The 26,620-nt window shown below is 64.5% G+C and overlaps 3 protein-coding genes across 6 annotated transcripts; 2 read left to right on the top strand and 1 right to left on the bottom strand.

Annotated features, from left to right (window-relative positions):
• Positions 1-314: 314 nt before the first annotated feature.
• SGCA (sarcoglycan alpha) lies at positions 315-5,202 on the bottom strand. Of its 2 annotated transcripts, none has more exons than XM_025144080.3 (10): positions 5,137-5,202; positions 4,588-4,743; positions 3,711-3,853; positions 2,367-2,439; positions 2,077-2,275; positions 1,797-1,959; positions 1,513-1,718; positions 1,309-1,335; positions 704-889; positions 315-444 (listed from the first exon to the last, which is right to left on the bottom strand). In XM_025144080.3, exons 1-10 carry the CDS (start codon positions 5,174-5,176, stop codon positions 441-443), a joined length of 1,197 nt encoding a protein of 398 aa, XP_024999848.2. In that variant the 5' UTR covers positions 5,177-5,202; the 3' UTR covers positions 315-440. The 2 variants fall into 2 exon arrangements, with proteins under 2 accessions (XP_024999848.2, XP_015129134.3); XM_015273648.4 differs by having other exon boundaries at positions 3,711-3,856.
• Positions 5,203-7,117: 1,915 nt separating this feature from the next.
• Positions 7,118-18,124, top strand: PPP1R19B (protein phosphatase 1 regulatory subunit 19B). The gene is given in 11 exon segments (XM_025144079.3): positions 7,118-8,798; positions 11,349-11,481; positions 11,610-11,650; positions 11,652-11,731; positions 11,872-11,976; positions 12,344-12,479; positions 12,594-12,746; positions 12,837-12,890; positions 14,590-14,819; positions 15,959-16,055; positions 17,113-18,124. Coding segments are annotated over 11 exon segments (2,373 nt in total). The 5' UTR covers positions 7,118-7,508; the 3' UTR covers positions 17,167-18,124.
• A 1,377-nt stretch (positions 18,125-19,501) lies between these two features.
• On the top strand, positions 19,502-26,437 carry SAMD14 (sterile alpha motif domain containing 14). Of its 3 annotated transcripts, none has more exons than XM_025144082.3 (10): positions 19,502-19,659; positions 20,056-20,107; positions 22,341-22,498; positions 22,878-22,977; positions 23,059-23,146; positions 23,845-23,919; positions 24,008-24,164; positions 24,717-24,830; positions 24,912-25,067; positions 25,738-26,437. In XM_025144082.3, exons 2-10 carry the CDS (start codon positions 20,068-20,070, stop codon positions 25,891-25,893), a joined length of 1,044 nt encoding a protein of 347 aa, XP_024999850.1. In that variant the 5' UTR covers positions 19,502-19,659; positions 20,056-20,067; the 3' UTR covers positions 25,894-26,437. The 3 variants fall into 3 exon arrangements, with proteins under 3 accessions (XP_024999850.1, XP_040509206.1, XP_024999851.1); XM_040653272.2 differs by having other exon boundaries at positions 22,362-22,498; positions 22,686-22,977; XM_025144083.3 differs by having other exon boundaries at positions 22,362-22,498.
• The last annotated feature ends 183 nt before the right edge of the window (positions 26,438-26,620 follow it).

Genomic DNA, 26,620 nt, shown 5'->3' on the forward strand with positions numbered 1-26,620 from the left:
CGGCAGAGAGCAGAAGGAGCTCCGGGATGGTGCCCACACTCAGCGGGACCGCAGGTGAGAGCTGGGGGTGTCGGGGCGCACCCACCCATGGGGACACCCCCCCACCACCCCCAAATCCGCCTTCTGGGAGCCCCCGGCCCCCTTCACGTCTCCCCCACCACAAAAGGGGGAGCGGATGGATAAAGGGATGGGGAGGGGGGTAAGGGCTGCAGGGGCACTGCGGTGTATGGGGCTGCACCCCCAATCCCCCCCCCCCCCTTCCAGATCAGCCAGGCTCGGCTGCCGGCATCGGGAAATAAAGCTGAGGAATTGCATCTCATTGCAAACAGCCAAATTTTACCAGCAAAGTCAACACCCCCCCCCCGACAGCTTGCAGAAGGAACTTGCAGGAAGCCCATCCCGGGGGGTGTGGGGTGGGGGGGGCACGGCCACACTGCCCGTTACCTGGAAATGGGGAGAAAATGGTCATTCCCCTTAAAAAAAACCCAATAAAAAGAGAGGTGCTTCCCCCAGAGCTGCGATGCAAGTTTGGACCCCCCCACAACGACCTGAGGGGGGGTGGGGTGTGTTGGGGGGGAGCTCTGCCCCATCAGCACAGCTGGGTGCTCAAAGAACCACCCCCCCCCCCGGCACTGTGCCATCCCCACAGCGTCACCACCCCAATGGCACTGGGTTGTGCCCCCCCCCCACCCCCCCGGCTCACCGCTGCTGTGGGATCAGGGGGTCCCGCGCCCCATCGGGGGGTCCCACCATGGGGTTGATGCGCTGCCCCGTGCGCACGTTGAACATGGGGAGGGTGGAGAGCGGCCGGGGGACGTCGCGGCTGCGGGCCATACTCCTCAGCTCCGCTGTGTCGCCGTGGATGGTGGTGTGGTGCACCAGTTGGATGCTGCGGGGGGGGAAGGGGGGTAAAGGGGGGTAAAGGGGGGTAAAGGGGGGTAAAGGGGGGGGGGGGGTTCTGGGGTTCTTTCTTGCCAGAAAAGCCCCCACGTGATGGCAGAGATGTCAAAGAGCCGCTGCACTCTGAGCCCCGTCTGTGGGGGTTATGGGGTGTTGGAGAGGAGGGGGACCCTTTGGGGTGGGGGCGCCTCCAGGCTCCGTCATCATCACCACCCCCAGATCTATTGACCCCCCGGGCTGCCCCACCCTGGAGGGTCTTCAGGGTCCCCTCTGACCGATGTCAATCAGTGGCAATGAATCCACGATCCTTTGGTTCCGTGGCTCTGTGCTTCTGGTTCTGATCCCACCGCTCCCCCCTGGCCCAGCACCCCCCCCCCTCCCCCCCCCCAGCTCACCCCCAGGACTTACTCAGACGTCTCCAAGTCCCGCTTTGCCCTACAGAACACATCCGAGATGGGGGAAAAGAAACAGCCGACAGAGCAGGAGGTGAGAAGCGCTCACCCACACACTGCCCCCATGGCAAAGGGGCACCGTATCGTCTCCCAACGCCCCAACCGGGGGGGGACCGAGATGTGACCCCCCCCAACACCCCCCCCAAGGTGCCCAACTCACACTCCCTCCCGACGGCAGCACATGAGGTGGCCCAGCACCACGCAGAGCACCGCAGCCACCGCCAGCGGCACCAGCAGCGTCACCAGGAAGGAGGGCAGCAGATCCTGGGGGGGGGACGCGGTGGGGGGCTGGAAATCCCCGCTCCCCTCCAACACCCCGGGACCCCACACCGGCCCCGGTGCCGTGGGGGTGGGCAGCACCTGCAGCTGGAAAGGAGAGGAAGGTCGCCGTCGGGCACGGCCCGGGGGTGGGGGGTCGGGGGGGGGCCGTGGGGCGGCTCTCACCAGGGTGAGGTTGCACCAGCGGATGGCGAAGTGGGGCGCAAAGGTGTCGTAGCAGTTGGCGAGGGGCTGCTGGCCCAGGTGGCAGTGGAAGCGGCTCTGCGGAGAGCTGGCAGCCACCAGGCAGGGGGAGAAGGCAGCGTGGGAGCCCACCTTCACGTACACCCTGCGTGGACAGAGCGGGATGACACCCCCAGAGCGCCGCCAACCCCACTGCGTGGGTCCAACCGGGCCTCCCCCATCACCATCACCAAACCCCCCCCCCACCAGCCCGGCTCCATACCCCTCCTTGCGCCCCTCGATGGGCAGCGGGATGCGGCCCCCCCTGTCCAGAGCAGAGGTGATGTTGATGATGTGGACGTCGTCGTGCTCCCATACAGTGGACACCGCCTGCACAAACTGCTCCTGCACGGCCTCCGGCAGCAGCTCCTCCACGTTGAGGTTCCCCACCAGGAACTCACCCTGGTACGGCGGGACCCCCTCTGCGGGACGTGGGGTACCCATGGGGGCTGCTGCGTGTCCCCCCCGTGGGGCTCAGGGACAGAGATGTGTGTGGGGGGGGGGGACCCTCACCTGGAGAGGGGGTGATGGAGACGATGAGCCGCTGTGCTGCTGTCTCATAGGTGAGCCGGTTGGATGCCAGCACCTGCATGGGGGCTGATTGCACCTCTCTGTGCCAAGCCCTTGCACGAGGCCATGCATTTTGCACACAGCCATGCACTTTGCACAAGGCCATGCATTTTGCACAAGGCCATTCATTTTGCACACAGCCATGCATTTTGCACGAGGCCATGCACTTTGCACACAGCCATGCATTTTGCACGAGGCCATGCACTTTGTGCACAGCCATGCATTTTGCACAAGGCCATGCACTTTGCACAAAGCCATGCATTTTGCACGAGGCCATGCATTTTGCACACAGCCATGCATTTTGCACGAGGCCATGCGTTTTGCACAAGGCCATGCATTTTGCACGAGGCCATGCACTTTGTGCACAGCCATGCATTTTGCACAAGGCCATGCACTTTGCACAAAGCCATGCATTTTGCACGAGGCCATGCATTTTGCACAAGGCCATGCATTTTGCACACCGCCATGCATTTTGCACGAGGCCATGCACTCTGCAAAAGGCCATGCACTCTGCACAAGGTCATAGACTTTGCAGGGAGTCGTGTCCTTCACACAAGGCCATGCACTTTGCACAGGGCTGTACGCTTTGCACAAGGTTGCATGCTTTGCACGGAGCCATACACTTTGCACAAGGCTGTGCACTTTGCACAGGGCCGTGCATTTACACAGGGTCGTGTCCTTTGCATGGGACCATGCACTTTGCACAAGGCCTTGCACTTTGCACAGGGCCACGTGCTTTGCACACAGGTCATATACTTCACACAGGGCTGTGCACTTTGCACAAGGTTGCATTGAGTCATGCACTTTGCACAAGCCACGCACTTTGTATGAGGCCATGCACTTTGCACAGGGCCATGCATTTAGCATGAGGCCATGCACGTTGCACAAGGCCAAGCACTTTGCACGAGGCCATGCATGTTGCACAAGCCATGCACTTTGCACAAGGTCATAAAATTTGCACAAGGCCATGCACTTTGCACAAGGCCAAGCACTTTGCACAAGGCCATGCACGTTGCACAAGGCCATGCACTTTGTATGAGGCCATGCACTTTGCACAGGGCCATGCATTTAGCATGAGGCCATGCACGTTACACAAGGCCAAGCACTTTGCACGAGGCCATGCACTTTGCACAAGGCCATGCACTTTGCACGAGGCCATGCACGTTGCACAGGGCCATACGCTTTGCACAGGGCCAAGCACTTTGTATGAGGCCATGCACTTTGTATGAGGCCATGCACGTTGCACAAGGCCATGCACGTTGCACAAGCCATGCACTTTGCACTTACCTCAATGATATGTGTGCCCACCTCGGCAGCAGTGGGGCTGCCATAGAGGAATGCTGAGCCGTGAGGCCCACGCTGGGCGCAGCGCAGCCACCGGGGCAGGTCGGGGTGATCCCGGAGACGGGCATGGAAGGTGATGGGGGGGGCTGCTGGGTGCCGGGACGCGTGGACAGACGTGGGGACACGGGGATGTGTGCCATCAGGCAGGACCCCGCAGTGCAAGGCCTCCCCAGGCCGCGTGTCCCCATGGGTGTGAACCCACAGAGCACACTGCTCCTGATCTGGAGCTGAACGGCCCTAAAGTGGGGTAACCTCCCGTGTGTGTGATGGGAAGATGGGATGGAGCAGTGCTCACAGGAAGGAGGTACCGGGGGGGGGGGGGGGGGGGGGGCACACAAGAGTGGATGGAGGGATGGAGGGATGGATGGAGGGATGGATGGATGGAGGGATGGAGGGATGGAGGGATGGAGGGATGGATGGAGGGATGGAGGGATGGAGGGATGGAGGGATGGAGGGATGGATGGATGGAGGGATGGATGGATGGAGGGATGGAGGGATGGACAGACATATGGACACATGAATGGATGGATGGGTGGATGGGTGGGTGGATGAATGGATGGATGGAGGGATGGAGGGATGGATGGATGGACGGACAGACATATGGACACATGAATGGATGGATGGATGGATGGAGGGATGGAGGGATGGATGGATGGATGGATGGGTGAAGGCTAGGAGGGATGGACATACAGCCCACCTGAGTTATACCTGCCGGGGACAAGCGTAAGCCAGTGCCCCCCAGGATCAGTCCTGGACCCCCCCCCCAAAGCCCAGCCCTGCAGCACACCCCCCACCCCGCTCCCCTCGGCCCCATCCTCACCATCCTCCTCCTCGCTCTCACTGAGGAAGGCTGCCTGGAACAGCTCCAGCTCCAGCTCATGGACAAAGATGGTTCCGGTCTCAAGGGAGATGCGGTGGTCGGGGAGGGTGGTCAGAGTGCCCCCCGGGGCGGTTTGGGTGCCCCCCAGGGCCAGGGCTGAGGTCAGGAATGGGGCTGGAGCCGCAGAGGGGGCACAGTTCCTCCCTGCCTCAGTTTCCCCATTTCCAGCCCCCCCCACGGCACACACGGCCGCCCCCAGGACACGCGTCCCCGCAGTGGCAGCTATATTTAGGAGGTGCTGGGGAGGGAGAGGGGGACGGGAATGGGAACGGGGACATGGATGGGGACAGCCCCTTCCCCTCACCCTGCTCCCACCACGCATAGGGGTCCCCCCTGTCCCCTTCTCCCCAACCCCCCCCGTCCCCAAGGACAGGACGGATTTACCCAGCTCTCCCATTGGCACTCCCAACCTCTGGGGGTCCCCCCACCCCCCTCCCCATGGGGTACCCCCAGCTGTGTCCCCACGCTGGTGCCGGGGCTGCCACTTGCCTGCCAGAGCCCAGAGCTGCAGCAGCACAGCCGCCTCCATCTTTGCTGGGAGCACCGCCAGCGCCTGAGTGACAGGGACAGCGGGGTGGCCGGGAGGGGGCCCCCGCCGGGGGGGGGCACAGGGATGGAGGGGACCACCCCCTGCCAGCCCGGCCCCGTGCCACCGTCCCTGGGTGGCGGGATGGCAGCTGGGCTGTGGGATGAGTGGGGGGCTGGAGGAGGCCCAGAGCACCACGGGGGGGACCGTGGGGCACAGTGGGGCGCAGCGGGGCACTGTGGTGTGGGATTGTGCACAGTGGGGCCACAGAGGGGAACAGGAGGGCACGACAGGGAGCAGTGGGGCACAACGGGATGCAGTGGGGCACGGCAGGGTGCAGTGAGGCAGTAGGGAGCAGCAGAGCACAGTGGGATATCACTGGGCACAATAGGGTACGACGGTGCACGGTGGGGCACGGGGGGTATAAGTGGGCACAATAGGGCACAACAGGACGTAATGGGACACAGTGGGGCACAGCGGGGCACAGTATGGCCCAGTATTGCACAGTGGGGCACAATAGGATACAGGTGGGCACAGCAGGGCACGATGGGGCACCGTGGGGCACAGTGGGGCCCAGCAGAGTGCAGTGGGGATGAAGGGATGTGGTGGGGCGCAACGGGACACGATGGGGCAGCACGGAGCGCCGTGGGGCACAGCGGGGCGCTATCGGCCACAGTGGGGCACAACAGCACGATGTGTCACCTCGGGGTGTGGGGACATTTGGGGACAGCTGAGTGCCTCCCAGCACAACGCCAGGCCAGAAATGGTGCGCTGCACATGCGTGTGCACGGGGGGGGGGGGGGGGGAGGGACACACACAGATGGAGAGCACACGCGTGCACATATATGTGCGTGCACGGGTTGGATATCCAAGGCCCCCCAGCGTTGAGTGGGACCAGAGGGGGGGTGAGGGGGTGCTGTAGGGCTGGGGGGGGGGGCGAGCAGGCCCTGCAGCGGAAGGGGAAGGGGGGGTTTGGGGGGGCTGTCGCTCTGCGCTGCGTCACACCGCGTCACGCACAAAGGGCCGTCGCTGCGTCGGGCGGTGCAGCCGCTGCAGGGTCCTTCTGCCCGCATCTGCACCCGTGGGGGGGGCCTGGGGGGGATGGCACTTGGTGGGGGGGGGGGTGGTGTCCCCGTCCTGACCCCCAGCCTGCGTGGTGTGTGGTTGTTTTGGGGGTGCTCATCATAAAAGAGCCCCAAAGTGGTGCCATGTTGTGCGCTGCGGTCCCTGCGTCCACTGGGAGGAGAGTGGAACCCCAGGAACACCCCCAAAATATTCTCCCAAATGACCCCCCCCCCCCCCCGGGGCAAGGTGTGGGGGGGTGGGCAGTGCCCCGGGGGAGGGGGGGGAGGTGGGTTTATGGGGATGGAAAGTAAATGGGGACCCTATGGGGACACCCAGGGGCACCCCAGAGCAGGGGCTGGTGGAGATCTGGGTTTGTGGGGACCAAAGGGGTCAGAGCAGGGAATGTGTGAGCAAATCCGGGGGGCACAGGGGTGGGAGAAGGGGATGTGGGGCAGCCAGCAGGGGCACAGGGACGGGGGGGGCACGGAGAAAAGAATGGGGGATATGGGGTTAACGCTGGGAGGATATGGGATGGGGCACAAGGGCACAAAACTGGAGGGGCTCGGGGGGGGGGGGGGGGGGGGGGGGGGGGGTGGCACCATGGGGACAGGGGGTGTGTGCAAAGGGGGGGCCCGGAACTGGGGGGACCCAGGGACCATCCTGGGGGCTGTGGGGATGGAACTGGGGATGCAGAGGGGCAGGGCTGGGGGTCCGCAGGGCTGTCATAGGGGATATTGGGGATATTGGGGCGGGGGGGGCGGGGGGGGACGCGGGGACAGCGCTGGGCTGTGGGGACAATGCACGGTGCCAGGGAAGAGGGGGGGGGAAATGCGGTCCCAACCGTGGGGAGGGGATGGAGGGGGGACAGCGAGGGGCTGAGGGGAGGGGACGGCGGTGCCGGCAGGCTCGGTGCCGGGGGGGGACACACACGGAGCCGGGGGGCATCCAGCAGAGGGGCCGAAGCGCAGCGGCGAGGAAGAGGAAGAGCGAGAGAGCGTCGCTAAGACCCAGAGGGCTCTGCGGGCAGCGGGGCGGGCGGATCGCGGGCGGCAGCGCTCCATCGGCAGCGCAGAGAGAGAAAGGGGAAGAGGAGGAGGAGAAAGGAGGAAGGAAGGAAGGAGGGCCGGGGCGGAGGGGGGGGGGCGCGCTGGGCCCCCCCAGGCTGGCGATGGCCTGACCGGGTCCCCGCGGCCCCCCAGCACGGCCCCCTCCCCGTGCCCAGCGGGCGGCGGGCGATGCGGCGCGGCGGTGCCGGAGGTTTCGGGGCAGGATGCTGAGGACGGAGGCGGCGAGCGGGGCGGCAGCCCCGGGGGGCAGCGGGGGGTCCCCGGGCGGCGGGGCGGGCGGCGGGGGGCTGAGGAGCGCGTCCCCGCACCGCAACGCCTACGAGGCCACCATCCAGGCCCTGAAGCCCACAAAGGATGCCGAGGGCGAGGACGGCAAGAAAGCCCGCGGCAAGAAGTATGGCTCCAACGTCCATCGCATCAAGAACATGTTCCTGCAGATGGGGACGGCGCCGGGCCCCGAGGGCGCCTGCGACTTGGCCAAGGGCAAGGAGAAGCCCGTGCGCCTCTCCCTGCCCCGCGCCGGCAGCCTGAGCGACGGCATGGAGCAGGGCAGCCCCCTGAGGCTGGGCACCAGCGTGTCCGAGCGGGTGAGCCGCTTCGACTCCAAGCCCGACAAGCCCTTCTCCAAGCTGCAGGAGACGCGGAAGATCTTCGAGAGGAGCCCGCAGGAGAAGGAGGCCACCGCCAAGCTGCTGCTGCGCAAGGAGCGCGCCGGCTTCCAGGACCGCAAGCTGGACGTGGTGGTGAAGTTCAACGGCAGCACCGAGTCCTTGGACAAGCTGGACGCCGAGGCCGTGTCGCCCACCGTCAGCCAGCTGAGCGCCGTGTTCGAGAAGGCTGACCTGAGGAACAACCTGCACAAGACGCCGGGGCGCGCCGGGCCGCTCAACTCCAAGCTGGTGAGCAAAAGGTCCCGCGTCTTCCTGCAGGGAGGAGAGGGTGGCAGAGCCGAGGGCTGCGCGGAAGGCAGCGCTGCGCCCGCGCGGCCGCGTCCTGCGGAGGAGGAGAAGGCGGCGGGCAGAGCGCCGAGGTCGGCGGAGAAGGATGGGAGCGTGCCCAGGGTGCAGGAGGTGTGCAAGATCAAACCCGTGGAGGTGGAGGAGAGCGGGGAGTCGGAGGCGGAGGCGGAGGTGAAGGAGCCCACGGCCGCGGCCGAGGTGGCCAAAGGGGCCGAGGGGGTGGCGGTCCCCGAACCGTGCCTGGATGGGGGCGAGGAGCCCCCCGACGCCAAGGAGGGCGGAAAGGGTGAGCGGGCGGAGGAGAGCGAGCTGTACGACGAGTCCAAGAAGGAGGACTTCTCCGAGGCGGACCTGGTGGACATAAGTGCCTACAGCGGGCTCGGGGAGGACTCGGGGGGCAGCGGGTTGGATGAGGATGAGGAGGCGGATGGGCTCTACGAGCCCGAATCCAGCTGCATGGAGATCCCGGGGCTGTCCGAGGAAGAGGAGCCCGTCCCCAACCGCAAGATCCAGTTCAGCACGGCGCCCATCCAGGTGAGTGCGGCCGTGGCGCTTTGGGGCCCCCGAAGAAGGGAGAAGAGGAGAGTTTTGGGGGTCCCCAATCATCCAGCGATGAGACTGGAAGCCGTGGAGGCGGACAACTTCGTGCCCGTTGGCCATGGCCAACCTTGGGCTGCCTCCGTGCGGTGCTGATGGCCCAGCGTGGGGAAGGGCAGAGGGTCTCCAACGTGCCATTGCGCCCCAACACGAGCCCCCCCGGGAGCTGTGCTGCTGGGGACACGTGGCCACGTGGGGAGGGGAAAGGGACGCGGCGTGGGGTGGAGACCTTGGCTGTGAGATGTTGCGTTGGTGGCGCGTGGATTGGGGGACACCGGGAGCTGATGGCACGCACTGCCAACCCACCACGGTGCCCCAGGGAGGGCTGGGACTCAGCACACATCTGGGCAGAGGATGCCCAGAATATTCATCCAGGCCTCGGATCCTGCCAGGTGCCACCAGGCCAGCCCTGGTTTCCAGGTCCTGTCAGTGCCGGGACTCCCTCCAGGGCTGCGACCCCCATAGGGGAGGTTGACGCCCACCCCCCTGTGATGCCTCAGCACGGGGACCGTTTCGGGAAGTGGAGGAAAGGGAAGTGCCCCACGGGCGGGCGGGTGGCAGCGGCGAGAGCTGCTCATCCCCCTCCTGGTCCCCACATGGGGACAGCTCTGGGACGTGGGGTCCCCGTCTCACCCCCACCCGGTGCCAGCGATGGCGATGAGGCCGTGCCGTTATTTCAGGGCTTTCTCTCGTGTTCGTATCCCCCCGGCTGGAGGAACAGAAATTGCTTTGTGCCTCGCTGGGTTATTTTTAGCTGCACGGCCTATATTCTGGCTCTGAGTCAGCGGCGGGTGGGTGGCCCCACCTGGGATGGGACGCGGGCACCGCGGTGGCACCGCGTGGGGATGGGGTCCCATGGTGGCCGTGCACCGCTGGGTGTGCGCAGAGGGTTCTGCACTGCAGGGATGGGCCGCTTTGGCTCCGAGAAGGAATCCCCGCTGCGGAGGTGCCGATGTGCTTTGAGGGGCGCTCTGCTCCCCCCGGCGTTCGTCCCCTGCTCTGTCCCTCTGTGGGGTGTGGTGGGCACCCACCTATCCCAGCGCCTGTCGGCGTCCCGAGCCCCCAAACCAGCCCCGAGGGTGGGCACCTGGGGACACCCCCAGCACCCGCAGAGTGCGCCCTGTGCGTGGGGATGGGGGTCTCTGCTGCCAGCCCCCTCCCTTGGCACAGTTGCTCCCTCCTCCTGTGTCTCCTCTGGGTACTGCTCCAGGTGCTCTGCACGCCCCCAGCACCCCCAGGACCCGGGGACAGCACTCACGGTGGGACAAGCTGGGCCATGCCCGGACCCCTCTGGGTACCCTGTGCAGATGTGGGGCAGGTGCCCCGCTTGTCCCTGGGGGTGCCACCCGGGTGGGTCCTGCCTGTCTCGGTGTCACCGGGCTTTGCGCGATGGCCCTTGACACTCATCCCTAATACCCTTTGTGCAAGGCTTTAGCAGCGTGGTGTTAACCCTAATCCACTCGCCCTGCAGCACCGTGGCCCCTCTGGGGACATCTGCCACACTCAGTGCCTGGGTGACCCCCCCCCAGTCTGGAGCACAGGATTGCATGGGCGTGCCCAGCACTTGTGGGGTGCAGGGAAGGGCAGAGCTGTCCCCTTCCCGGCTGCTGTGGTGCTTTGGCCCTTGAGGAGGTGCAGGGCCTGGAGCTGGGGAGTCCCTCACTGGGGAAGGGAGGATGAGGCTGGAGCAGGGGAATGTCCAGGTCTGCACCCCCAAATTGTGTGACTTGGAGCAGCCACTGCTTGTGCACCCCGCCTGCCTGCCCACCCCTCCGCCCATCCCTCTGCCCGCCTATCCATCCATCCATGCCCATCTCTGCTTGGTCCATCTGTCCGTCCATTCCTCCATCCATCCACCCATCCACCCATCCATCCATCCACCCATCCATCCATCCATCCATCCATCCATCCCTCCATCCATCCACCCATCCATCCATCCATCCACCCATCCATCCATCCATCCATCCATCCATCCATCCCTCCATCCATCCACCCATCCACCCATCCATCCATCCATCCATCCATCCACCCATCCACCCATCCACCCATCCATCCATCCATCCATCCATCCCTCCATCCATCCACCCATCCATCCCTCCATCCATCCATCCCTCCATCCATCCATCCATCCCTCCATCCACCCATCCATCCATCCATCCATCCATCCATCCATCCATCCATCCATCCATCCATCCATCCATCCATCCCTCCATCCCTCCATCCCTCCACTCACCCACCCATCCACCCATCCATCCTCCCCTCCATCCATCCCTCCATCCACCCATCCATTGACCCATCCATCTCTCCATCCTTCCACCCACCCTGGGATGCAGAGCACAGAGCCACCCCCATCTCCCAGCGCATCCCGAGCCCTCCACTCTTCCTCAGACTCCTCATCCCCCTCTTTGCTGTGCTGGAGACCCTCCACGTCTCCTCGGGTCCACCACCCCCCGCCCCGTCCCTTTCACCATCTCCCTCCCACCTCAGGTCTTCAGCACTTACTCCAATGAGGACTACGACCGCCGCAATGAAGACGTTGACCCCATGGCCGCATCAGCGGAGTATGAGCTGGAGAAGAGGGTGGAGAGGCTCGACCTGTTCCCTGTGGAGCTGGAGAAAGGTGGGTCTCACCCCTTCCCCGTGCTCCGGGGCTCACCCGGCACCTTGGGGACGGAGCCTGAGGCGACCCCGTTGGCGCCGGCCGTTCTGCTGCTGTCCCATTGGGACATGGATCTCTGTGTCCCACAGATGCTGCAGGGTTGGGAATCAGCATCATCGGCATGGGCGCGGGGGGCCGACATGGGCTTGGAGAAGCTGGGCATCTTCGTCAAGACGGTGACGGAGGGAGGGGCGGCCCACCGGGACGGCAGGTATGGGGTGCCCACCCCGAACCCCACCCCGGCTCCTGCTGGGGGGCTTTGGTGGTGATGGAGGAGCTGGCTGGGCGGCTGGGAGGTGTGTGGGGGGTGGGCAGGGGATGGCCGTGCTGTGACGGTCCCCTTGTCCTCAGGATCCAGGTGAACGACCTCATCGTGGAGGTGGATGGCACCAGCCTGGTGGGAGTGACGCAGAGCTTCGCTGCCTCCGTGCTCAGGAACACCAAGGGCCGCGTCCGGTAGGGCCCAGGGCTGGGGATGTGGGTGCAGGCAGCCCCTCCAGCCCCCCCTGCCCCTCCAGCCCCCCCTGCCCCACAGCCCTCCCATCCCCATGCCCGTTGCCTGCCCTGTGCCACCTCGCTCCCACAGATCCCCCCAGAACAGCGCAGGATTCCCCTCCATCTCAGACACGGGTCCTCTGATGCCCTCCCCCATTTGTCGCCACCTGAGTGTCCCCCATCTGAGTCCCCCCGTTGTCCCCAACCTGTGCCACCTGGGCGCCCCCATCTGAGCCTCTCCATTGTGCCACTCGGGTGCCCCCCACCCTCGGTGCCCTGCCACCCGTGCCCTCCGCCGTCCCCACGTGAGCTCCTGCTGTCCCCGCAGGTTCCTCATCGGGCGGGAGAAGCCGGGTGAGCAGAGCGAGGTGGCCCAGCTGATCCAGCAGACACTGGAGCAGGAACGGTGGCAGCGGGAGATGATCGAGCAGCGCTACACGCAGTACACTGAGGACGACGAGGAGGTGAGGGCAGCACCCAGAGAGGGAGCACAGACGTGGCCCTCACTGCCTGGGCTGCCTCGGTTTCCCTGGCTGGGGGGGCTGCCGTGCGCCAACGCTGCTCTGTGCCCGCTGCAGACAGGGGAATACGCCACGGATGAGGAGGAGGAGATGAGCCCCATGTTCCCCAGCAGTGAGATGGCCATCGAGGTGTTCGAGCTGGCTGAGAACGAGGACACGCTCTCCCCGGTTGAGATGGACCCCGAGAAGCTGGTGCACAAGTTCAAGGAGGTGAGGAGGGGCGCCGGGGGGCGCATGGGAGTGGGGTGGGGGTGTCCCACCACGTCGCCATGCCCTGCAAATGCCCGGCTCCTCTTGCAGCTCCAGATCAAGCACGCTGTCACCGAGGCGGAGATCCAGCAGCTGAAGAGGAAGGTGAGAAGTTCCTCCATCTCCCCACATCCCCCCTTGGATCCCCACACCTCTCCCCCACGGCCCACCCAAAGGTGCTGTGCCACGCTGTGCCACGCTGTGCCATGCCTGCTCTTCGGCCATGGCAAGCCATGCCATGCCATTCCATCCCATCCCATCCCATCCCATCCCATGCCATGCCATTCCATCCCATCCCGTGCCATCCCATCCCATGCCATGCCATTCCATCCCATCCCATCCCATCCCATCCCATCCCATCCCATCCCGTGCCATTCCATCCCATGCCATTCCATTCCATCCCATCCCATGCCATTCCATCTCGTGCCATTCCATCCCATGCCATTCCATTCCATCCCGTCCCATGTCATTCCATTCCATCCCATGCCATTCCATTCCATCCCATCCCATCCCATCCCATCCCATCCCATCCCATCCCATCCCATCCCATTCTATCCCATCCCATGCCATCCCATCCCATCCCATCCCATCCCATCCCATCCCATCCCATCCCATCTCATCCCATCCCATCCCATCCCATCCCATCCCATGCCATCCCATCCCATCCCATGCCATTCCATCCCATGCCATTCCATTCCATTCCATCCCATTCCATCCCATGCCATTCCATCCCATCCCATGCCATGCCATTCCACGCTATTCCATTCCATGCTGTGCCATACCTGCTCTTTGCTCATGCCATTCCATCCCATGCCACTCCATGCTATGCCATATCTGCTATTTGGCTATATCATTCTATCCCATGCCACGCCATCCCATTATGTGCCATATACCTGCTCTTTGGTCGTGCCATTCCATGCCACGTCATCCCATTCTGTGCCATATACCTTCTCTTTGGCCAAGCCAAGCCAAGCCATGCCATGCCATGCCATGCCATGCCATGCCATGCCATGCCATTCCATTCCATTCCATCCCATTCCATCCCATGCCATTCCGTCCCATCCCATGCCATTCCATCCCATGCCATTCCATTCCATTCCATCCCATCCCATCCCATGCCATTCCATTCCATCCCATCCCATCCCATCCCATCCCATTCCATCCCATGCCATGCCATGCCATGCCATTCCACGCTATTCCATTCCATGCTGTGCCATACCTGCTCTTTGCTCATGCCATTCCGTCCCATGCCACTCCATGCTATGCCATATCTGCTATTTGGCTATACCATTCTATCCCATGCCATGCCACCCCATTCTGTGCCATATACCTTCTCTTTGGCCAAGCCAAGCCATCCCATCCCATCCCATTCCATCCCATCCCATCCCATTCCATTCCATTCCATTCCATTCCATTCCATTCCATTCCATTCCATTCCATTCCATGCCATGCCATGCCATGCCATGCCATGCCATGCCATGCCATGCCATGCCATGTCATTTCATGCTATGCCTTACCTGCTCTTTGGCCAAGCCAGGCCATGCCATGCCATGCCATGCCATTCCATCCCATGCCATGCCATGCCATGCCATGCCATGCCATGCCATGCCATTCCATCCCATGCCATGCCATGCCATGCCATGCCATGCCATGCCATGCCATTTCATGCTGTGCCTTACCTGCTCTTTGTCCAAGCCAGGCCATCCCATGCCATGCTATTTCATGCCATGCTGTGTTGAGCCATCCCATGCCATGCTGTGCCATGCTGTGCCATGCTGTGGCCCTGACCCTGCTGTCCCCCCAGCTGCAGTGCCTGGAGCAGGAGAAGGCACGGTGGCGGGCCGAGAAGGCCCAGCTGGAGCAGAGCGTGGAGGAGAACAAGGAGCGCATGGAGAAGCTGGAGGGGTACTGGATGGAGGCACAGAACCTGTGCCAGGCGGTGGATGAGCACCTGAAGGAGACGCAGGCCCAGTACCAGACCCTGGAGCGCAAGTACAGCAAGGCCAAGCGGCTCATCAAGGAGTACCAGCAAAAGTGAGGGCAGGGCTCGGGGCGCTGATCCTCTCCTGGGGCACCCATCCCCTCCCGGGCACCCCTCGTCCTGGAGGTGCACCGTCCCCTGGGACCCACTGCGCAGGAGGAGTCCATCTCCTGGGCATGGGCCGTGCCCGCGGTGCAGACCCGTCCATGGGGCAGCAGCTCCTTGCCAGGCACACTCTGTCCTTTGCCACAGTCTCGTGAGCATCGACTCCTCCTTGAGGCACGAAAGCTGTCCTGGGCTGCCTTCGTCCCTGGGCATGGAGTATCTGTCGGGCATGGACCATCCCCTGGGCATGGAGCACCCCTTGGGCACTGACTCCTCCTCAGGGGACCAAACCCTTCCCGGGTACCCCTTGTTCCAGGGCAGGGATGAACCCCTGGGCAGGGAGCATCTGTTGGGCGTGGGCCATCCATCCTCAGGGCACGGAGCATCCCCTGGGCATCGATCCCTCTTCAGGGCACCAAACCTTTCCAGGGCATCCTTTTTTTTTCCTTGGCGTGAACCATTCCTTGGGCATGGAGCATCCCTTGGGCACGGACCATCCGCTGGGCATGGACTATCCATCCCGTACACAGGGCCCATCCCCTGGGCAGCAGTTCCTCTTCAGGGCACCAAACCCTTCCCGGGCATCCTTTATTTCCTGGGCATGGAGCATTCTGTAGGCACAGAACATCCCTTTAGGCATGGAGCATCTGTTGGGCACAGACCATCCAACCCCTATACGTGGACCATCCCCTGGGCACGGATCATGCATCCCCTACACACGGAGCATCCCCTGGGCATCAATCCCTCTTCAGGGCACCAAACCCTTCCTGGGTACCCCTCATTCCTGGGCATGAACCACCACTTGGGCATGAACCACCCCTTGGGCACGGACCATCCTTTGGGCACGGACCACCCATCCCCTACTCATAGAGCATCCCCCGGGGAATCGGTTCCTCTTCAGGACACAAACCCACCCTGGGCCCCCCTTCTCCCTGCAGACGAACCCTGAGCAGAAACCACCCCCTGGAGGGCACCTCTTATCCCCAACACCCATAACCCCAACATCCCCCTCCCCACCTCCCTGCCCCAAGGAGGGCGCACAGATACCCACCCCGGTGCTGCGCGCCAATGCTCCATCTCCCCGCAGGGAAATCGAGTTCCTGAAGAAGGAGACGGCGCAACGGAGGGTGCTGGAGGAGTCGGAGCTGGCGCACAAGGAGGAGATGGAGAAGCTGCAGGAGAAGGTGGGCACCGGGCGCCGGGACGCGGGCTGCCCCTGAGCCCCGGGGTGGCCGGATCCGGCCATGGCCCCACCGCCGCCCGGTCCCTCTCCGCCGCCGCTCCCACCGCGTCGCTCCCGCGATGGATCGCAGGAATTCTGCTCTGCTCCTCATCCCACGTTGGGCAGCAATGGATCTGCCCAACCCATCGGATTCTGCTCCCGTTGCCCCGGATCGGGGTGGGGGGGGGGGATCCTCCCGGGCGCTGCCGCGCACCCCATCCTCCTCCTGGCGTTGGATGCGGCACGGGATCGCGGCGGATGTGCCCAGGTGTTGGGCTGTGCTGGATCCCTCACGGACCAAAAGGGATTGTTTCGGGCACCGGATCCCGGGCTGAGCTCAAGGGATCCCGCAGTGGGTCCTGGCAGATGTGTGTGAGGCTGTGGGTCACGCCTGATCCGCAGCCTGGAGCCGGGTCCCATGCTGGTCATGTTGGATCCCACCACGGGTCACGCTGGATTCCACGCTGGCTCCGCCAGGATCCCAACCAGGGATCAGAGAGCTGTGCTGGCTCATAGCAGATCCCCTACGGGATCACCGCATCCCCCGGGAGCCCGGAGTGCCTGGGAAGTGCCGTGGGTCGCGGTGTGGGGCCGGGGGGCACCAGGGGACCCTCCACGTGGCCCTCCCTTCCATGACGCCCTCCTCAGATGCCCCCAGATGATGCACAGCCTCTCACCCACCAGCTGGCTGCAGCCCCCCCATCCCCACCCCCCCATCCCCACACTGTCCCCCCAACACCCCCACCCCCTTCCCGTGTCCGTGCTGTTCCCCCCTAAAGGTGTCCCCATCCTTCCCCCCCCACCCAACATCTCCGTGTCCCCCCCATCGCATCCTCCAGGTTCTGTCCCCCCATCCCCACGTCCCCCTCCCATGTCTTCAGCCCACGGTGTCCCCATCCTCTTGTCCCCCCCCCCCCCCCCCAGCCCCATGTTTCCACCCCACGTCCCCACATCCCCTACCCGTGCCCCCCCCACCCCCCCCCCCCCCTCTGAGACCTCTCCCCTTTGCTTTTTTTCAGATCTCTGAACTGGAGGCCAAGCTGCAGACCTTGAAAAATTCCAACCCGACTTAAACCACCCTCAAACCGCAGCGATTTGGGGGGGCGGGGGGGGCTCTGCCCCTCTCCCCCCAGCCCCTCTCAACACCCATTCCCACCCCTTCCCACGGGGGGGAGGGGGGGGAGGTGAGATCCCACCAAGGCCTCCTGGTGCCCCCCACCTCCCATTGGGGCACAGAGAGGGGGGAGGGATGGGGGGGGGGGGGTGGATGCAAATAGGGTTTTATTTTGGGGGGGCGGACACCCCACATTCGTGTCTGTCCAGTGTGAGTCTCGTGGTAACGTGATGGACTGATGGGGGGGGGGGGGCACGACTCCCACAGGCCTCCCCCTCCCCAAAAGCGCCCTCCTCTCGGTGTGCCCCCCCCCCACCCCCCCATCCCAGACATTGTTGAGGGGGGCAAACAGAAATCATCTCCCTCCCCCCAAAAATGTGAACCATATTGGGGAGCAAAAGGGGGTACGCTGGAAGCCCCCCCGTCTCTATCCCCTCCTCTTGGGACTCAGTTGGAGCACTGTCTGGGGGGGGTGGTTGCCTTTGTGTGCCCCCACATGGAATTTCTCCCCCCCCTCCACCCCCCACCCCCCCGAGCTCTATGCTGGGCCCTCTCAGCCCTTAGATAATGATGGGGTCCCACCGCCCCCCCGCCCCATACACACCCACTGCCACCACTGAGGTGCTGGGGGAGGCGGGGGGGGGGGAACGCACAGACCCTTTGCCAAGCTCTGTCCATGCCAACCTGTGCAGCTGGCACGGGGTGGGGGGGGGGGGCACCCCCAGCACCGCCACATTCGCCCCCAGCCCAGGGCTTTGCCTTCCCTGGGGGGGGAGGGGAGGGGGCACGGGGATCCCCCTCCGGTGGGGGGAGCAATGCCAGGAGGTGGTGACCCCCCCTCACCCCCCAATTGTAAATACACCCCCAGTAAATCACAGTATTCCTCCGGGGCACTCCCCCCCCCCCCACTGGCAGCCCCCTCCCCTCAGCCTGGGGTGGTGGTGGTGGTGGGGAACCCCTTTAGTTTTCGTTTCTATTTGCCCCCCCCTCCTCCCCCCCCCCCCCCCCAAAGTACTGAAGTCTCCGACAGTAACTGGATGTGGGGGCAACTGGGAGCCAGCGGCGGTTATAATGGGAGGGGGCGGAGTGTTGGGGGGTGGGGAGGGGGAGGGGGCAGAGGGGTGGTGGGGAGGGGGGGGTCCGACTGGATTGGAGCCACTTGGGGGAGGGGGTGGGGGGGGGGGGGGGGAGTATTTAAGGGGGGGGTCGGGGAGCGCGAGCCCCGGGGGGGTGCTGGGGTTATTTAATCTCACACGTATACCTGTGGGTGTATATACTATATATATATGTACGTATGTATGTACCGGTCCTCGTTTTGTAACGCAACGTCCTCGCATCTCCCCCACCCCCCCAAACCCCCCCCCTCCCCCCCCCCCCCCGCCGATAAACGCACCTCATTGTCCCCCCCCCGCTCCTCATTGCCCCGCCGGAGGGGAACTGGGAGGGATGGGGGGGGAGAAGGGGGGGGTCACTGGGAGGACTGGGAAGGATGGAGACACTGGGAGGAGTGGGGGGGGTGATGGGGGGGGGGGGCACTGGGAGGGGTGGGGGGGGGCTGGGAGTGATGGGGATCGATGGGAGAAGGAGGAAGGATAGGGGAGGGCACTGGGAGAACTATGGGGGGGGTCAGTGGAAGGAGTGGGAAAGATGGGGAGGAATATGGGGGACGGGGGGGGCACTGGGAGGACTGGGAGGGATGGGGAGGGAGAAGTGGGGGTCAATGGGAGCAGTAGGAAGGATGGGGAGGGGGCGTTCGGGTGGAGCGGAGGTCACTGGGTGGGCTGGGAGGGGTGGGGAGGGCAAGGAGGATTTGGGGGGGGGGGCACTGGGAGAACTGGGAGGGATCGGGGGATACTGGGAGGGCTGAGGCGGGTCGCTGGGAGGAGTGGGAGGCTGAGGGGGGGCAGTGCGGGTGATACGGGGGGGGGTAACGGCCGGGCTGGGAGGGATGAGCGGGATGGGGGGCATTGGGGGCGCCGGGAGGTGCGTGCAGTCCCGGGGGGGGCGGTAGGATTGAGGGGAGGGGGGGCTGCACGTGCAAGCCGAGTGCGCGCGTGTAAGGGGCGTGCAAGCCATGCGCGTGCCCGAGGCGCTGCCGGGCGCTGTCCGTTCAGCACCACGAACACCGCACCGCACCGCACCGCACCGCACCGTACCGGGCAGGGCGGGGCGGGGCGGGGCGGGGCGGCGGATCCCTGCCCCCACCTTTCCCCTCCCCCCCCCCCCCCCCCCCCCCCACGGCCGCTTCCGGGTTCCTGTCCCCCCCCCCCGCTCCATCCCCCCACCCCCCCCGCGGCCCCCGGCCCGGCGGGGTGGCCCCGCTCCGCAGCGCCCTCCGCTCTGCTCGGCCCGGTCCGCCCGATTCCCAACGTCCCCGGCCCGGCTCAGCTCGGCCCGGTTCGGCCCCGACCCGGCGTGGGGGGGAGGCGCCCAGGATGCCCGAGGAGCGCGGGTGAGTGGGGAGGGGAGCAGGGCGTAACCCCCGGGCGGGCCCATCCCCATAGAGCATCTCCGGTATACCCCCATCCCCATAGAGCATCTCCGGTACACCCCACCCTCGGTACACCCCAACCCCCACATAGCATCCCCCCCCCCCGCCCCCCCCATCCCTCCCCGCACACCCCCGTACTGCCGCCCCCTCCCAGCATTGGCCTCCCCGGGGGTAGGGAGGAGTCGGGTTCACATCCCCCCCCCCCTCCCCCTCCCCGCCCCAATGCCACCATTCGGAGCTCCCCCCAGCTGAGACATCCCCCAAACACTGGGGGATTTAACCCCTTCCTGACCGGTACATCAATACTGACATCATTATCCATCCCCCCCCCCCCGACCCCCCTGCCTGTTCCCCCAGCCCGGTCCCACCATGTCTGTCTCCAAGCTGCAGGATGCAGATGAGGTTTTCGGTGAGTTCCCTGGGGGCTGTGGGGTGCAGCACCCCGCTGATGGGGACTGTCCCCCCACGGTCCCCCCAGGCCCCCTCGGTGTCCTCCTGCCTGCCAGTGGTGATGTGAGGGGGGGGTCACCCCGTGGGGACAGCGTGCGTGTGGGCATCGGGATGGGGGGACATGCATGGGGCACATAGGGCAGCAGGGGTGTGTGACGTGTGTGGGGCAGAGGGACACATTGGGATGGGTGTAAGAATGCACGCAGGACAGAGACATGGGAACACTTATAGGGGGATGTGGGGCCATAAGGACACACATGAGGCACAGAGACACTTATTTTGGCACGGGGATGTGCTCGGGACCACAATGACACACCAGGGGACACACCAGGGGACACACCAGGGGACGTGGCACAGAGCCACACGTGGGGTTGGGGCGCAGCGGAGTGGCACGCAGCCCCTCGCCCATGGGGTGACCCCATGCAGGGTGCCAGGCACACGTGTGTGCAGGTGTCACACAGCCGATGGGGACACCCTATGGTTGGGGACACCCCATGGTTGGGGACACCCTATAGTTGGGGACACCCCATGGTTGGGGACACCCCATGGTTGGGGACACCCTATGGTTGGGGACACCCCATGGTTGGGGACACCCCATGGTTGGGGATGCCCGCAGCTCCGCTCCCTGTGCCGCACGCGCCGGGCGTTTCTTTGAGCACTTCTCTCTGTCCCTCCTTCCCCTCTCCCCCACCCACCGCGGTGCCCCACCCACCCATGTCCCCAACACCCCCCCCCCTTTGCCCTTCCCACTGGGATCCTGTTTATCCTCTGATTCCTGCCCTACCTCCATGCCCTGCTGTCCCTCTGTCCCTTCTGCACCGGGCTGTTCTCTTCCTGACTGCCTGTCCGTCTGTCCCTCCACTGCTGTCCCATCCCATGTCCTAACCTGACCTTACCCATCCATCCATCCCTCTGCAATCCCTCTGTTCCTCCCCATCCATCCCTTTCTCCTATTCCCTATCCAACCATCCATCCCCACCCATCCCCATCTGTCCATCCATCCACATCCATCCATCCCCACCCATCCATATTCATCTGCCCATCCATCCATCCATCCATCCATCCATCCATCCATCCATCCATCCATCCACATCCATCCGTCCATTCCTCTATCCCCATCCATCCATCTCTATCCACCCCCACCCATCCCCATCCATCCATTCATCTGTCCATCCACCTCCACCAATCCTGACCCATCCCTCCATCCCCACCCATCCATCCATCCCTCCATCCCTCCCCATCCATCCATCCCCCCATCCATCTCCATCCATCTGTCCATTCCCCCATCCCCATCCCTCCATCCTTATTCACCCATCCCCCCCATTCCCATCCTTCCATCCCTATCCCTCCATCCCCATCCCTCCACCTACCCCTATCCATCCCCACCAATCCCTGTCCATCTGTGCATCCATCCCCATCCGTCCTTCCCTACCCATCCACACGTCCATACACCCATCCATCCATCCTCCCACCCATCCATCCATCCATCCCCATCCGTCCGTCCATCCTCCCATCCATCCATCCCTCCATCCCTCCATCCATCCCCACCAATCCCCATCCATCCCTCCATCCCCACCAATCCCCATCTCTCCATCCATCTCTCCATCCATCCCTACCCATCCCCACCAATCCCCATCCATCCCTCCATCCCTCCATCCATCCATCCCCATCAATCCCCATCAATCCCCATCCATCCTTCCATCCCTCCACCCATCCCTCCATCCCCATCAATCCCCATCCATCCTTCCATCCCTCCATCCATCCATCCCCATCCATCCATCCCTCCATCCATCCATCCCCATCAATCCCCATCAATCCCCATCCATCCATCCATCCCTCCACCCATCCCTCCATCCCCATCAATCCCCATCCATCCATCCATCCCTCCATCCATCCATCCCCACCAATCCCCATCCATCCTTCCATCCCTCCATCCATCCATCCATCCCCATCCATCCATCCACTCATCCATCCCTCTATCCCCATCAATCCCCATCCATCCTTCCATCCATCCCTCCATCCATCCATCCCCACCAATCCCCATCCCTCCATCCCCATCCCTCCATCCATCTCTCCACCCACCCACCCCCCCCCCCACCCCTCCCCACCCACCCCCTCCCCCTGTCCCCACCCGTCCGTCCGTCTGTCCGTCCGTCTCTCTCTCTCTGCCCCGGTCTCTCTTTCACCCCCAGATTTTACCGCTGTGGTTCCAGAGACGCCTCGCCTGGACAGCAGCTTGCAGAAGGCCCGAGCCCGGCTGTTAGCCAAGAGCCGTCGGCACCGGCCCTCGCGCTCCCGCCTGCGAGACAGCGCCAGCTCCACCGAGGGCGAGGAGGGGCTGGAGGCGGCGGTGAGAGCCGGGGGGCACCGCGCCCTATGGAGGCCGTGGGGAAGGGGAGAGCGGGAGGAAGGAGACGCCTCTGGGAAGGGGGGGGGGTGGGGAGGGGGAACCGACGGGGGTTGGAGGCCCCCCAGGGGGGACCGATGGGGGGATTGACCCCCCTCCCCTCCCCACCCTGCCCTGTGCCCCCGCCCAGGGAGCTGAGGGCAGCCCCGCAGCCCCCGGCCGCTCGCCCCCAGCCGCGCCGCTGCTCCTGGCCCCCTCGCCCTCCTCGCGCTCCGAGTTCTCCTTCGAGGCGGGGGCGGTGTGCAGGGTGTTGGGGGATCCCCCCCCGGCCCCCTCGCCGCCCCTCGGCCGCTACCGGCCCCTCACCAACGCCTCGTCCCAGGAGGGGCTGGCGGGCACCCCCTCGCCCAAGTCCTGCCCCAGCTCCGACAGCTCGCCCGGCTTCGCCCGCCGCGATGCGTGGCTCCAACGGCACAGCGAAGGTGAGCCCCCCCCCCCCCAGCCCCCTGCCCGTACCATGGTGGGGGGGGGGTGTGGGGTGACACCCCATCCTCATCCCACAGATGACAGCAGGGATGTGAGCCCCCCCGAGCCGGCCAGCCCCACTGTGGGGCTGGATAAGAAGACGCGGAGAAAGTTCCTGGATTTGGGGTGAGATCCAGAAGTGGGGAGGGATGGATGAAGGACGGGTGGGGGGTGCAGTGGGGACGTGGAGGAGGGGTCTCCATAGAGGTGGGGGGATGGATGGATGGATGGATGGATGGATGGATGGATGGATGGATGGGGAGGGTCTATGTGGATGGATGGATGGATGGATGGATGGACGGATGGATGGACAGATGGATAGGGAAGGTCTATGTGGATGGATGGATGGATGGATGGATGGATAGGGGAGGTCTATGTAGATGGATGGATGGATGAAAGTCCCTGTAGATGAATAGATGGATGGATGGATGAAGGTCCCTGTAGATGGATAGATGGATGGATGGATGGAGAGATGGATGGGGAGGGTCTCTGTAGATGGATGGATGGATGGATGGACGGACGGATGGACAGATGGATAGGGAAGGTCTATGTGGATGGATGGATGGATGGATGGATGGATGGATGGGGAAGGTCTATGTAGATGGATGGATGGATGAAGGTCCCTGTAGATGGATAGATGGATGGATGGATGGAGAGATGGATGGGGAGGGTCTCTGGAGATGGGTGGATGGATGGATGGATCTGAAAAAGGATGGAAGGAGAAAGTTTGAGGAGGGGGGGAGGGTGGGAGGTCAGACTGGGGGCTGCGGGGAGCACAGCCCCTGGGAACCCAGCTGTCCACCAAAGCAGCCCCTCCCACACAGGGTCACCCTCCGCCGGGCATCCTCCAGCAAGAGCCGCAAGGAGAAGGGCAGCAACCGCCTGTCCATGGGCAGCAGGTCGGGACCCCCACCCCACGGTAGGGACTGCCAGGCCCCGTGCAGCACAGGGGACGGCCTTGGGACCCTAACACAGCTCTGTCCCCAGGGAGGTATCAGAAGGTCCCGGCCGCCCCTCGGGGTCACCCTTCCTGCCATTCTCCTGGTTCTCAGACGGTGCCCGGGGCTCAGCCTCCCCTGGCTCTGCATCACCCACCGGCTCCCCCCGGCACGAGGGGCTCAGCCCTGCCAAATCTGCGTCCCAGGTCAGTGCCGGTGGTCTCCCATCTCCATTGGGGTGGGTACAGGAGCCTTACAGGGCTGGGATCCTACAGCGAAGGATCTCAGTACCCCTGTGGGTGAAGCAGTTATAGGGGAAGAGGTTGAAGTCCCTAGGGTTTGGGTCACTATAGGGACAAAGACCCATATGGTCAAAATAGCTATGGGGGAGAAGTTCAAAGCCCTATAGAGTGAAGAAAGTTATGGGAAAGGTGGGGATCAAAGCTCCGTAGGGTCAAGATAGCTGTAGCAAAGGAGGGAATCAAAGACCTACAGGATCAAGCTAACTCTAGGGGAGGTGACCAAAGCCCTATAGAGTCAGGACACCTTTGGGGGGAGGATGGAAGCAGCAGAGGATTGGGTAGCTATAGGGGAGGGAATCAGAGCTCGGTAGGGTGAAGATCGCTATTGGGGTGCCAAAGCCCCAAAGGTCTGATGGCCACCTGGGATGACAGAGCCCTGCGGGGAGGGGGCTGGGGGTGGTGGGGGGGCTGCATGGTGCTCTGGGGGCGCAGCCCTCGCTCCCCCTGCTGCCCTAGGACTCGACGCTGAGTGAGGACTCCCCACCGCCCAGCTCCAGCCCGCGCCTGCCTGGCCCTGCTGCCACCAAGTGCTCCTACCCCTACCACACGCTGTCACAGTCCTCGGACGAGGTGAGCCCCATGGCTGGGGGAGCGAGGTTGACGTCACCGGGTGCCACGCGTCCCCTGCTGACGCCTGGATCCTGCACCCAGTTCCTGGACGAGCCCCCCGGCGCGGCCATGGGTTGGACGTGCCACCAGGTCGGGCAGTGGCTGGAGAGCCTCAGCCTGGAGCAGTACGTGGAGGAGTTCTCTGCCCACGGCATCGACGGCCCCCGGCTCCTGCATCTCGATGGGGCCAAGCTCAAGGTAGGGAACTGAGAGGGTTCCTACACCTCTGGGGGGTTTTAGGGAGGCTGATAGGCTCAGGAGTGAGGCAAGAGCTTCTGGGCATGCCAACAAGGTGCTCCACAGGGTAGGAGGTCAGTGAGGGTTCTAGGTACCCCAATTGACTCATCAGAAGATAAAAGGCTCTAGGTAACACAGCAAGTGACTCTGCCTATGGGACAGGATGTCTGAGTGGGTTCTAGATCCCTTAATGGACTTCTTTAATTGGGCAGGCTTAGTTGGGGTCTAAGTACCACAACAGGCAGCTCTGTGGGGTAGAAGATCTAGGTGGGTTCTAGGTAACCCAATGGATGCAGAGGACAACAGGCTCCAGGCGACCCAACAGGCAGCTCCATGGGACAGGGATGGGTAGGTTCTAGGTTCACCAACGGGCTCATCAAAGGACAAGAGGCTCCAGGTCCCCCAGCAGCCTGCTCCATGGGGCAGCTGTGCGTAGGCTCTAGGTACATCACTGTACATCACTAGGTACATCACGGGGCAGAAGGCAGGACAAGCTTCAGGCAGCCCAACAGACTGGCTTCCAGACCCCTCACGGGGCTGGTGTGTAGGGCAGGGGGGCCAGACCCCAAGGCTGTGCTGGGCGGGGGGGGGGGCCACGTGCCCCCTGTGGCAGCACGCGGTGTGCTGGCAGGCTCTGGGCGTGGGCAGCTCTCAGGACCGTGCCGTGCTGAAGCGCAAACTGAAGGAGCTGAGCCTGGCAGTGGAGAAGGAGCGCAAAGCCCAGGAGAAGGCGGAGAAGCAGCGGGAGAAGCAGAAGAAGAGGGACCAGGAGCAGCGGCGGAGCTAAGGGGGGGGGGGGGGGAGGGAGGGGCAAGAGAACCCCCAGACCCCTTCCCTTGCCTACAGCCACCCCCCCACCCCAGGGGACATCCGGCCCCGGCATGGGACACGCCATGGCCAAGGGACCGCGGTGCCAGGCTGAGATGGGCACGGAGCGGCACGGGTGTCCCCCCCGCCTGCACCCCTGCACCCCACAGGCACAGACCGGACCCCGCCGTGGGCCCCTATTCCGGATGCAAACAGCACGTTGGACCTCCCCCCTCCATCTCATTCCACCCCCCGCCCCCCACCGAACCCGAGCTACCCCTCCCCACCCCAAGGGGTCTGGGGGGGGGTCACTGCCACCCCTCGTCCACCCCTCAGCCCTGCTGTGGTGCGGCACCAACCAAGGACAGTGCATGGCCTGACCCCCCCCAGACACACCTCCCCACTTGGGGTGCGGTAAGCAAATGCTGACCCCCCCCCCCCCCCCCTTCAGCCCCCAGCCCGCTGGCGGCACGGGACACCCCCAGGAAATAAAAGGGTCTCAAGGGCCAATGCAAAGTGGTGCAGCCAGAGTGAGCCTGACTGGTGGGGAGAGGAGGGGTGGGGGGCTCTGTGCTGGAGTTGGGGGGGGCAGAGAGAAACCCTGCCCCCAAACCTGGCTGTCCCTCCCCGTCACCACCGTCCCCAGGTGCCACCACATGACACCCCCAATCCCAGGGGGACCCCAGGGTGGGGAAACTGAGGCACGG

This window comes from Gallus gallus, chromosome 27, assembly GCF_016699485.2.
Source record: "Gallus gallus isolate bGalGal1 chromosome 27, bGalGal1.mat.broiler.GRCg7b, whole genome shotgun sequence".
NCBI classification, from domain to species: Eukaryota; Metazoa; Chordata; class Aves; order Galliformes; family Phasianidae; genus Gallus; species Gallus gallus.